At 41.4% G+C, this 13,191-nt stretch overlaps 1 protein-coding gene across 1 annotated transcript in view; it reads left to right on the top strand.

The window, feature by feature from the left end:
- eys (eyes shut homolog) overlaps positions 1–13,071 on the top strand; it is a 154,135-nt gene extending 141,064 nt beyond the window's left edge. The window contains exons 43-49 of the mRNA XM_008278748.1: positions 5,500–5,682; positions 6,740–6,906; positions 7,988–8,132; positions 10,121–10,295; positions 10,534–10,706; positions 10,834–10,995; positions 11,879–13,071. Of these exons, the coding sequence (XP_008276970.1) occupies positions 5,500–5,682; positions 6,740–6,906; positions 7,988–8,132; positions 10,121–10,295; positions 10,534–10,706; positions 10,834–10,995; positions 11,879–13,071 (2,198 nt within the window). The remainder of the gene's footprint in view (positions 1–5,499; positions 5,683–6,739; positions 6,907–7,987; positions 8,133–10,120; positions 10,296–10,533; positions 10,707–10,833; positions 10,996–11,878) is intronic.
- The last annotated feature ends 120 nt before the right edge of the window (positions 13,072–13,191 follow it).

Raw genomic sequence — 13,191 nt, forward strand, 5'->3', positions numbered from 1 at the left:
GGGCTGCAAGGTGGCGCAGTTGCTTAGCACTGTTGCCTCGCAGCAAGAAGGTCGCCGGTTCGCGTCCCGGTGGGGGCACCGGAATCTTTCTGCGTGGAGTTTGCATGTTCTCCTCGTGCAGTGTGGGTTCTCTCCGGGTTCTCCGGCTTCCTCCCACAGTCCAAAAACATGTTGAGGTTAATTGGTGATTCTAAATTGTCCGTAGGTGTGAATGTGAGTGTGCTTGGTTGTCTGTCTTTAAGTGTAGCCCTGTGATAGACTGGTGACCTGTCCAGGGTGTCCCCTGCCTTCACCCTAAGTCGGCTGGGATAGACTCCAGCCCCCCTGAGACCCTAGTGAGGATTAAGCGGTGTACAGATAATGGATGGATGGATTTTGCACCATATACCCCTATATACCACTATATAATGTGCAAATGTTAGTATGCTAACATGTTAAACTAAGGCTGTAAATATGGCAGTGCTTAACAAGCCTTTTCCCATGTGCTCAAAGCAGCTGTGCAGACAAACTCACTGCAAAAAAAAAAAATACTAAGTTTGACTTACTGTATAACTCAATGGCTACAGAATGGCCCAGAAATGATAACAAATGGTAACTTTCTACTCCATAATGCTCCGTGTGTCAATTTACGTGTTTATTTTCCAAACAGTAACGCCACAAAAGAAAAGAGCTTCACAGGACGGGGTTCTCGGAAACAAAAGGTTTTGCTTGAATAAGCTGACTGTAGTAGCAGCAGGGTGCTTGGCATATACGTTGCTCAGTCATGCCACAGCTTCCTGTCAGAATCTCAGCACCCACACGCCAGACAGAGAAATCTAACCTTCCAGTTTCACACTAAGTCAATGGCTGACATTTGAATTTGAATCCTAATAACATCAGATAAGATCAGAGTCAAAACTGATCACTCCTAAGGTCCCCCTGCCTCCTGGGGATTCTTTTTTTTTTGTACTCTATACTCGTGGCACTTTTCCTTACATGGTGCCCTTAGCAAAACACAAACAGTAATAGCAGCCTGGTTGTCTGTTTTTTCTGTCTATTTGAGAAAAATGTTGAAGTTATTTGTCTACCAGGACTCGTGAAACAGCAATATGTTGTTTTTTTTCTAAATGTAATATCTTCAGTTGTGAGTTCCCGTGTGCACTTTAATAGATAAGGTGGTCTGTGAACGAGCAGGAAATGGAGGAAAGGGAAGACTAGGAAGTGATTCTGGAATGCCTCAAGAGTCGAGTTCATGAAACATTCATGGATATTTAAGATGACTTCACTCAGAATTATTAATGTCCTACCTTTGTACACAAGTTGGTCATACCTCCTGTTAAAGATTCATTCCAAGAATTATTAGAAATAAACAATGTACTGCATTTGAAATATACAACAGATTTTTCCCACTTCCAGTCATGTTGTCTGTCTTAAATATTAGTCTTGTTTGGAGATTACATTTTAATTTCAAATGTTTTCAGAGTGCACAAAGCAACAGAAAACTTCCACTCCAAACAAACTCTGATTTAACACAATCACCACAATAAACACACCAACAACAGCCTGTATATATACAGTTATGTGACACTGTCTTTTTTTTTGTTTTTGTGAATTACATTTTGTAATTGCATGCAAAATTATGGACACCCCTTGTCAAATTGCATTTTGAAGTCTGACACAAACAGACATTAAAGAACTGAGCCTTTCATCAAATGTTAATGCCCTGTTACTTTTAGTCAGCTAAGAGTCTTTCTATTCTTGATTTAGGAAACTCTTTCTTGCAGGTCACCTCCAGTTCGAAGACATTTTAAACTGTCTTGCACGCATAGCATGCTTAAAAATCTACCTACACATTGTCAGTGAGTCAGGGGAGAGCCAATCTAGGAGCTTCAGCCTGATGATGGTGGATTCTGAGGTCGACTTTGGATTGTTGTCCTGTTGTAGGACCAAGCGTCTTTCTTGAAAATTAGCTGTTATCCAGGGGAATCTTTTCTTCCCTCTGTCTAAGCAAAGCAGGCAAGGTGTTATTTTCATCAAACGCCGCTCCTTTTTCTTCCAACATATCTTTGGTGATTGTGGCCAGATTGCTCAATTTTCACTTCATCTTTCCACAGAACAAAACCGCTCTGTTTTACCCAGATGTTGCTTTGCATGCTTTAGAAACTGACTTTTGCGGGGACGTTTCGGGTGACGTTTCCTTCCAACGACTCTCGTCGACCTCCGTTTGTGCTGCACAGCGTCAGCTATAAACCTTCCTGTCGATCTGCTGCAGTCATGTGGGGGTTTTTGCTTTTTCTTTCTGCCCTGCAGATGTGCAGTTTTATCTGAAAGTTTTCTTGCTCTTCCAAGATCTTGTCTTGACTTCCACAGCTTCCCTTAACTGTCATTTCTTAATGACATTTCAGACAGTGAAAATTGCAAGCTGGAAGCGCTTTGATATCTTTTTATAGCCTCCCTCTGCTTTGTAAGCATCAATTAGCTTCATTTTCAGATCTTAAGTCAGTTGCTTGGAGGAGCCCATGGTTGTTGAGCGTTACCACACGGTTGGAAGAGTTAGAGAATTTAGCAGCTCTGGAGTTGTCATTTGCTGACAATTATGAATTCTTCACCTGCCTTACGAGACCCAAGAACAAGTTAATGAAGTTTTGAGACCCTACAAGCAGAAGAGAGCCCAAACTTTTCAACACAGGCCCCGATTCATTTTTACTTTTTAAGTTTTTGAAATAAAAACAGCAGTGCATTGATGTTTGAAAAGTGGCTACGCTGGTTTTCTTCTTTTACTTCAAAGATCAAGAAGGTATGTAATTTGCCAATAGGTGCCTAAACTTTTGCACTTAATAGAACCCATTTTTGAGGGCTTCACTGTGTGTATATTGTACATTGTGCAACTTTATTCTAGACCAAGCGCCTAATATTGATTTGGTGAAGTTTTTGTTAACCTTTCTTTGTGCTGAGATTGGAAAATAAAAAATAAAAAAAAAAGCGAATCGCATAGTGTATACAGGATCTGTATATAACTCAGGAGAAGTGATGTTTTTCCCAGCTCCTCTCGGGTAGCTATGATGCACACCGTATACATGCAGTTTTATGTCAGAGTCTATTTCACAATCCTGGGCTGCATGTCACTCTGTCTTTTTTTTTTTTTCTGCTGCTCCTGTTGGCTTGCACAACATTACACAAATACACAGCACAGTAGAAATGCTATGTAATGTTACTTGACAGAGTGTGGCGTTATAATCCATAGATAAATGCATTTCATGGAGCCGCTTGGTAAGCTTCTTTGTTAGTAAGATATTCTTTAACCACTAGTTACATTCACCAGCACTCAACAGTATTTAGAGAGTTAGCTCACAGAAACTTGGTGAAGCAACATAACTGTAAACCAACAAACTTTGATATATTATTGGTAACTGCTAGCTTAGAGTATCTTGCTGGTTATTGATTTTGTTTTGTTTATCAGAGTTACACATTTAGAGTTTTGCCATGGAAGTAATGTATTGCCTTCTTGCCTTAAACTACCATAGATAGATGTTGTCTCTGCCTTCATTGTTTCCTTTAGAAAATGCATCTAAGAAGTCTTCAGCTCTCTCTTCATGCACCTCTCCCCATTCGCTGCAGCCGAGCACACCAGCTTACCTATGACACTGTTAAAGCAATCTATGCTACACAGTGGCAAGTTGCAATATTTCAGCCGTAGGTGTTCAACTGGACACCGATTCTAAAGAAGAATAATGATACAGAGAGCCTCATTCTGCAAGTCGACAAGATTTGTTCCGCAGAAGTCTAAAACTGTGTTTCGGAGACTGTCACCCGTACACTGCACTTCAAAGGTAGAAATGCTTAGTCATGCAGTTGACTGCTTCTCCTGCTCATGATGTGTCTTCTGTCTTGCATAAAACACCATATGGACATGTTAACAAGGTAAAAAAAGAAGAACTTGATTTCTACAAGAGGGGGTCTTTAATCATAAGGAATGAATAACAGAAAGCCTCACTCTGTAATTGATTACAACAATCATTATTGGCCTTTGTGATTTTGATTGCTCAGTCTTGTTTAGCAAACTCAGAGGTAACTGATTGTTACATCAACCTTTTCACTTGCCTCTTGGAAAGACACCTCTTGGAAATACGGTGCCTCATAGTAATTTTCAGTGTCCTCTGAATTAACTCTAGATGGGTTTTATTTCAGAGCATACCGGGACATGTACACAAAATCAACAGGAGTGGTGTTTATTTAATGGTGTTTTTCCCTGTGTAACCTTCCCATATACAAAACAAATAATGAAACCTAATGTAGTCTAACACAATTAACTCTGGCTCCAAAAGTTGAGTCTTAACTTTCTGGCACTTCTATGGCAAAAAAAAACTGAACAACATAACCTAAAGCAGAGGTGGTCTCGTTTTTAATTAGATAAGCATAATTTGTGAAATGTACATCGTTTCTGTGTAGAAGAATAAATATTTTTCAAAAGCAATGCCACAGACATTAAAAGGGAAAAAAAAGGAGAAAAAAAAGTTTAAAAAATTAATCAGCTAGTAATCAGAAATTCTGATCAAATGATATAGTCCCAAGGATAAAATATCAACCATATATGAAAAATATCTCAATTTTGAAAAGGTCTGATACTCTTTAATTTGTGCGGCAGGCTCAAGGGTGATGATGCTGCGTCTGCGGTCTGAACAAGTGAAGGGAGACGCACGAAGATCTGGGTTGTTATTACAGGGCAAAAAGATCATCTTGTACAAAATCAAATCAAACACAGCGCAGTTTAAAAATAAGATGTGGCTGGAAGACTGTGGCCATTCAATGAAGCAATAGGCAAATACAGCTCCAGCAGACTAGGGATGATAGCATAAGCATTTGCAGCTTTATTAATAATTTAGCAGCCAAACAGAGCTGAGGGCAGTCGCAGAGGGGTGCTCTGAACCCCTCTTAGCCATCGCCTGGGGCTGCACAAGAATATTCAAGGTGTTTCCAGTGAAGAGGAGCGGTTTGTGCGTTTGAATCCTTGTCGATGTGAAGAGGTGGGGGGGGGATGAAAAAAAAAATAGCGGCGTGTAATTTTCAATGAGCGTGGGCAAATTTACATTTAGTCCCCTGTGTAAAATCAAGTAGATGGGTATGCTGTGATGGAAAACAAGACAGAGCATTATTGAATCAACCATGCATTCTGAATAAGTAAACTTGAGATTGTAATTGAATATCGTTGGGATTATTGTGCTCCCCTTGTGAACATTGGGTACGAAGTGAAGCTTGCCTGCCAGAATCCTTCCTAAATAGCTACTAATGAAAATAGAATAGGACTGAAGAGGTGGTAGTATTTGAAAACAGGTCATCATCTAATAGCATCAGAAAAGAAAATACCTCACCGCCTCCTGTTCTGTAATGTGGGGCAATAGTGCCATCTTTTGGTAACCTGTAGGGGAGGGGGAGATGATGAATCAGACCTCTTCATTTAAACAAGACACAGCCAGTACATACAAATATGATCTTTTTTTTGTGAATCTTTTTGTTTTGCAGCCATCAATATAACTCGTGCCAGATTCAGTGGAAGTGATGAGTTCGGTTACACCTCCTTCCTGGCCTACTCCTCCATCCCCAGCCTCGGTTTCTTCTATGAGTTCAAGCTGAAGTTCACGCTTGCAGACAATTCATCTGCCGCCAAAGACAACCTGATGCTGTTTGCTGGGCATAAAGGACAAGGTGAGCTCAGTCCTGACACCCACATAGCAATTTAAATTAATTGATGCGGTCAAGTTAAAAAGACAAAAGCTATTTTGAGACGTCTCCTTAGTTGGATTTTAGTTGTCAAACTTCATTAAGGGTCTTAAAAGACATGCTAGTGCCATTTTGTTACACCTGCTGTGTATGGTAATGTGCTATCTAATGGATTTCTACTCTCCTCTGAGATCCTCTAATCAAGAGGTCTCCCTGAGGATTTTCTTTCTTGGCAGATTTTGAGACATTAATAATGAGTTTTCCCACAGTCCAGCAATTAGTTGATTTCCCGCTAAACTGTTATTGTTCCCGACTTGCAAAAAGGAACATGTTGCCATTGTTCCCATAAAATGAACCAAGCATCTTAAAAGTCTTAAAAGTTAATTGCATTAAGCAGACTTTGAGGTGTGGGCGAGCGTCGTGGTGCTGTCAGCAGCCGTCACGTTAAATTAGGAGCTCCTTTCTTTGCGGTCAGATTGAGTAGCAGGTAACTGCTGTGCCATTGTCACCAACATATTTCATCAAGAGACGAAGAAATGTTTTAAAAAGAAATAAATAAATAAAAGATCTCGTGGATCTCCTGCACTTGTTTTCTCTTGAGAATACAAATCATCAAGGTGGAGGCAAAACAAAACAAGAGCCATATGAATAATGAAGCACTTGTCAGAAGAATGAGCAGCACCGTAGGACTGGCGCAAATTCAAAAGGCACAAAATGAGAATAGATGAAATATGAACAATTCACATGATTATTGCTATAACGAAGCAGAGTCTTTGATTACCACCAGCGAAGAATGTGGCAGAATGAATTACTCGATGCCTATGATCAAGTTACACAGAATTAAATGAGCAGGAAGGCAACGTATAACATTACGAAACACAAAGTAATCTAAAATTCATCTGCAGCCAAACAAATTTATTATTTATTCACAATGTTTGTTAAAGATGTAGTACTGAGAGCACAGCATTTCAGTATTTTGCAACAAAATGTTATTTATTACATCTTTTGAGTCTGCTGTGCTAACATTTTGTATACTTTGCAGGAAATGACGGCGATGACTTCCTGGTTTTGGGACTACGAAGTGGAAGAGTTGTACATAAATTCAACCTGGGATCGGGGATAGCAACCATAGTTAGTGATCGACTAAACCACCAGATCAACATCCACACTGTCACGTTTGGAAGATCCAAGAAAACAGGATGGCTGAAGGTAATGTTTTTTTCAGATGACTGCAGCAACTGTCCCTACCTATACATTGTTCACAGACACGAGTGGGTGACAGTTTAAAGTCAGCTAAGCAGTAAGGTATAGGACTGCCACGAGCTGTCAGAACTGCTTAGTTGCTAATTCAGCGTTTCCCAGCCTGGGGGACCATTCAAGGGTAAAGGTAAGTTTGAGGGGGCCAGTAGATAATTAAAACGATTATGTCATTTATACAAAAGTATATCTAATAAAGTTATTCTTTCTGCATTTAGCCTTTTTCGTGTGAATTGCTGAATGCTTCTATGCCTTTAGGCTTCTCAAAATCTTTCACATGAAACAATCTGAGAACTTTACTTCATTGTTTGGTTATAAATTATGATGAAGTGTCACAGTTCATTTCATTTTCTTAGATTAGATCAGACTCAACTTCATCTAGTTCCAATAGAATGAGCTCCAGTGCTGCAGCTGTAGATGGTGAAAACAGCAGAAAAAGTACATCTAAAGATAAACTAAAGCCCTGAATTAATAATAGAGCAATGGGGAAGTATGGGAAGGAGAGGTGTAGCTGTAACGAACCATTCGGTGACCCTTCTTTCTATTTTTTTTATTCAGCTGTTGCTTATATTTGTCACTTGACTGTAAATGGAACAAACTCATGCATCATACATACAGTGCACATATACACATAAACGCTATAGACTGCTATATGGTGTTATGTCGACGTGAAAGGTTCCTCAGAACACAGCAGGTTTCTCGCACCAGGTGATCCTTTTGGTCCGACTATAAGGTAGAACAGGATGTTGGCATCATCTAAGTGTGGTTGAAAAAACCTGCAGGGTGCTATCAACGCAGCACAGGTCAAGGTCCCCGGTGACTCAATGCCTGGAAGAAGTCCGTTCTAAGGCCCAAACATGGAATTTAGTAGCTATTACTAATAAGTGAACACATACTGAATAACACAGTGATCAATTCAAGGTCACACATGTTGTCAACTTTGGCAGATTGTTAAATAATTGATGCTCCCACGGTGACGCCGACAGACGCAGGACTCCTGCTTAGTATTGACATCTTGCTGTGTCTTTCTCAGGTTGATGGACAACGTAACAGGACCGGACTGTCTCCAGGCCCTCTGGCGGGCCTCAATGTTTTCAACCAGCTCTTTGTAGGAGGATATAATGAGTACACCCCTGAACTGCTGCCACTCGGCTCCAGGTTCCGTCATGGATTTCAGGGTAAGACTGCTGAGGCTTCATAACAAACCCGGCGCTGCTATCTGCAGTTAGAGCGCTGGGGCTCGGAGTTTCTCCCCCGGATCTCTGTCTTTTTGTAAGCAGAGAGGAAGAGGTGTGTAATGAAAAGAGAGTTACAGACTCGGGCCGTGTATGAGGCCAGAACAGAGCTTTGAGGTTGATTGTATCTGCACCCTGTAATCGCTTCACACCCCATACAGTGCGTCGTGTGTAAATCCATTCCACTGCTGATAAGTCACTTGAACAAGGCTCGCTATCCAAATAATCTTTGTCATCATCAACATCATTTATGCTTTCTCTCAGGTGACCCCCGTGTAGGAATGCATTCTGGAGAGCATTCATTGTGCCTGCTAATGTGCGGAGCTGCGGAGCAAAATTGCCATAACCATAATGATGACAACAGCTATGAATATCATCATAACCATATTCAGCAGTCTTTGCACTACAGCAGTGAAGCTTGTTATTATAAAACGTCATGGCAGATCCATTTGGGCTGAACAAAAGCTTTTTATTTTTAAGGACTGGAGCAATTTTGTGTGTTTGCTTGTTTATCATCATATAATTCATTTTTCTGCTCACCAAATATACCCTGAAAAATCAAATCAGCTGTGGTAAAGCATTAGCTTGGCCGCGCTGTATCAGACTGTCACAGCGCCCTGTATTGGTAAGCACTACCTGAGCCGGGGCGACGCTGGTAGAACCATAACCTTTCTACTCAGGATGTAATGAGAACTCATGAGTGTCTAATCAGATCTGTGTGACCTTCCTTGAGCCCTAATCATGATGGCTGGCAGTGAACACACTGATAATGCACTTCACTCCCAGTTATCAACAGATCCACACTCCCCTGTGGAAAGGTGGAAGAGGAGGCAGTGTGGCTGCTAGGGGAGGAAAAATCTGGTACTCAATTTAAGTTGTTCATCAAATAACCGAAAATTAGGAAGTTTGTGTTTATCGAGGTTTAAAACTCAGATACAGCTTTGATGCAGATATGTTTTTTTATCAGACTTGCTGAAAGATCTTAAGGCTAATTTCCTTTCGAGCCTCATTCATTTTTTGGATATTCAAAGATTATAAATGTTATTTCTAAATAGTTTTGTGAGAAAACATTCTCTGCGATATCAACTTTACTGCACGTCACTTTAAGTTTTAGTTCACAGGCATAATTGCTACATTAAGTTCCTCGGGTTTCTCGGCTCCCTGACAAGTTGTGATGTGCGCGCAGCTAAAACAAAAATAACCACATTTTCTTATCGTCCTTTTAAATCTGCTTCACTTTTCAACGGCCTGTGTTTGCAGCAACACAGCCATCACTTGAGTCTACCAAGTAGACAGCATCATGCCATGAATATTCATGAATGAGCATGACATTTCCCCTGCATCCTGTTTATGCCAATGAGTAATGCAGCAGAGAGAAAGGAGTGCATGTGCATCGAGGGTTGTGCTCAGGCCTAGTATTTATAGAAGGCCCTGTGCTCTGCAGGTACAGGCCAAAGCAAATATTGTCTTGATAAAATTGAATTATGAAAGCAAAAAGCAAATATGATGAGGGAGATGCGTGATGACAGTGGGGGGAGGGATTTTGGATTTAGAACCTCAAGCATCTTTGATGTGAAATATAAAGACTGTAGAGATTTAATTCCATCAAATTCGAGAGTTAACATCTCGTCAAAATTGCCGGATTTAAGTTTGTGTTGCCAGATATGAAACCCTGTGTTATCCCATGATGAAATAAACAACCATCAAAGAAATTCATTTCAAGTATTGCACACATTCTGAGAGGGGATTTTTTTCCTTTGTATTGGTCTTACTGAGTTAGAAACACAATCTAAATCATATTCAGATTTTAGTATCCACATCTTTCATCTTCACACAGGGCAATATAGAACGGTATGTTTCATATTGATATTCCCTACCGGAGATATAAAAGATGTTAGCTTATACGTCGGTGTGTTTGTTCTTTTTCAAAGGGTGCATTTTTGATGTGGAGTTTCGCACAAGAAGAGACAGAAAGTTCCAAGCGCTGGGACAGCCAGCGGGTCGTCCGGTCTTCGGACGCAGCGTGGGTCAATGTGGAGTCTCTCCCTGTGTTTATGTTCAATGCAAGAACGGAGGGACATGCATGGACTCCGGCTCATCTGTGTAGTACGTGAAAAATAAAGCTATACATGTTCATATTCATATTGATTCCATTCATGAATAACACATGTAAGGCCTTGCTGGTGAGCAGAATGCACCAGACAGCTCTGCGGCACACGTGTATTTCTGTATGTATCGTGACTAGACATCAACAGAAAATCAGTTACACAGTGCGAGTGTAGCGAAAAAAGGAAATGACAGCGTTTACAAGCTTTACACAGTGTCTGACTGTGTCCGTCTGCAGTTGCCAGTGCCCATTTGGATGGAAGGGAGCGCTCTGTTCGGAGACTGTGTCTGTGTGTGATGTCGAGCACAGGCCCCCTCCTCTGTGCACCCACGGCTCCACCTGCATCCCCCTGCCCGACGGATATACCTGCCAGTGCCCCCTGGGGACTGCAGGAGTCTACTGCGAGAAAGGTTGCATCGCTGAACCCTTGAACCCAAACTATATCTGTATAGATACACCGTATATATTTTACTTTTTCCATTAAGAAAAATGCCTTAGCTGTTCAATTATTTATCGCTGTTTTTTTCTCTGATTCAGCTGTGGCCATCAGCGATCCGTTCTTCAGCGCCAATCAGTCTTCATGGATGTCATTCGCACCTATGAGCGTTCGACACAGGACGGTTTTGCAGCTGCAGTTCCAGCCTTTATCACCTGATGGCATCCTCGTCTACACTGCGCAGCATCTCAGTGCCAGAGCCGGTGAGGACTCCATGTTAGGTCCTTTGCTTTATTTTAAAAAACAAAATGTTCAATTTAAAGTGCACTGGGCAGATTTTCCATATTTGAAATTATTATTCACTGCCCTGCCAGCATGGTACACGTTAAACACACCTAAAGTTGCTTGGCAAGTAGACCTCTATACTTACCTAGCACTTAAATCTATATATGTACTTACCTATAATCATGCTGTCTTGCAGCACTTAATTCAGTGCATGAGTTATTCTTGAACGATTTCTTGCTAAGGGCAACTTAAAGAGCTTGTTAGTAACATATTCTGCACTGATACTAACAGGTCTTTTAAGAATTTTCTAATTAGTACCTGTGTTGACCTCACTGGCAAACATGATTAATGCAATATGAGCACAAATATTCTAATGAAAAGTATCACATCACCAACTTTGTTTACTGCAAAGACTGCTGTGCAACTGCAACATTAGTCCAAGTTGTGACACTAAAATAAATTATTGTGGGTAGTACTCATCACACAAAAAATATGTTTTTGTGTTCGTCATTCTATGAGTCACCAAATGTTTTAATTGATTTTAGGACATAAAATAGCAATCCACGCTGCTCTGAGAGGCTCAGAGATGAAATGGTTCTTTAGCTGAACTGCATCACAGGAGGACCTTGTTGCACTCAGGCATGCAGAAAATGTAGTCTTTTTTTTTGTGGGTATATGTGCAAGAGGTTTAGAATGTAGTTTTTGTTGTAACCATTGCATTTAAAAAAAAACTCAACAGTAATGTCCTTGTAGTTAATCATCAGAGGCTGTGAGTAGGTGATGTTGGAACTATTCTCCACTATACAATACGCAGATGAAAGGGGCCTTTTATAAAAAAAATACCTTATACTCTTCCTACAGGAGATTTCTTCTGCCTCTCCTTGACATCTGGGTTTGTTCAGTTGCGTTACAATCTCGGGGACGGCACCCACGTCCTGCAGTCTTCTGAGAAAGTGAACTTGCGCGGCAGCACTTGGCACACTGTGAAGGCTGGTCGAATCGGTCACCAAGGTTTCCTGAGTCTGGATAACGAGGAGGTCAGAGAGAACGCCACCGAAGGGATGACCACCCTTGACGTGGCTACAGACGTCTTCGTTGGCGGTGTGTCCACCCTGAGCTCCGTCTCCACAGATGCAACCGAAAGGGAGCCGATGAGCTTCACCGGTGGCCTCAGAGAACTCATAATGAATGGTGAAGAGTTAGAGCTGACAGAGATGGGAGCTGTAAGCGGAGCTAACGTAGGGGACTGGGATGGCACCGCATGCGGGTACAAGGTCTGCCAGAACGGAGGTCGCTGCAGGCCAACGGGAAGTGACTCATTTACATGTATATGCCCACCGTTATGGACCGGCCCTGCATGTAACCAGTCCGTAAACTGTGTGAATAACAACTGCAAGCGCGGTTCTCTATGCACTCCGTCTGCTGTCACCTCATACCGCTGCATATGCCCCTTAGGATGGGGAGGGACGTACTGTGACACAGAAATATCCACAGACACCTTGAGGTTTGTTGGAAACTCTTATGTTAAATACTCGGACCCGAGGTACAACTCGAGGAATTTAAAATACGCACAGGTTTCATTCAGTTTCCGCACAAGCTCAAATGACAGTCTGATCATGTGGATGGGAAAAGCCGAACACGAAGACGACGACTACCTCGCAGTGGGACTCGAGAGAGGCCATCTTAAAATTGCAGTCAACCTTGGAGAAAGACTCTCTCTTCCTTTCACTGTGAGGAATCTCACTCTCTGCTGCAACAAGTGGCATAATGTCTCCATCTCTTTAAACAGCACAGTGGTTCAGGCATTCCTGAACAGTAAGAGGATCCTTTTTGAAGACGCGGATCCATTTGAGCGATACGTAGCCTTAAACTATGGGGGGCAGTTTTACTTTGGAGGGTTTGAATTATATAGAAATGTGTCAGTCGTGACCTCCAGATTGTTTTCAAAGAGCTTTGAAGGAAGTCTTAGAAATGTTTTTTTGTTCGGCGATACAAAGCCAGTGCAGTTTTTTGAAAACAGCGAGGGTTTTAATATTCACAAGGGCGATGGATGATAGGGAAACTGTGACCTCTGGCCTTTCCAAAAGCTAGACATTCCCCTTGTGACATGACCTCAAAGTTAATATTAGTTGTGATTTATGATGTTTGACTACAAAACTAGTGTAGGGGCATTT

The sequence above is a fragment of the Stegastes partitus genome, unplaced genomic scaffold (genome assembly GCF_000690725.1).
Source record: "Stegastes partitus isolate 25-593 unplaced genomic scaffold, Stegastes_partitus-1.0.2 Scaffold131, whole genome shotgun sequence".
Taxonomy (NCBI): domain Eukaryota; kingdom Metazoa; phylum Chordata; class Actinopteri; family Pomacentridae; genus Stegastes; species Stegastes partitus.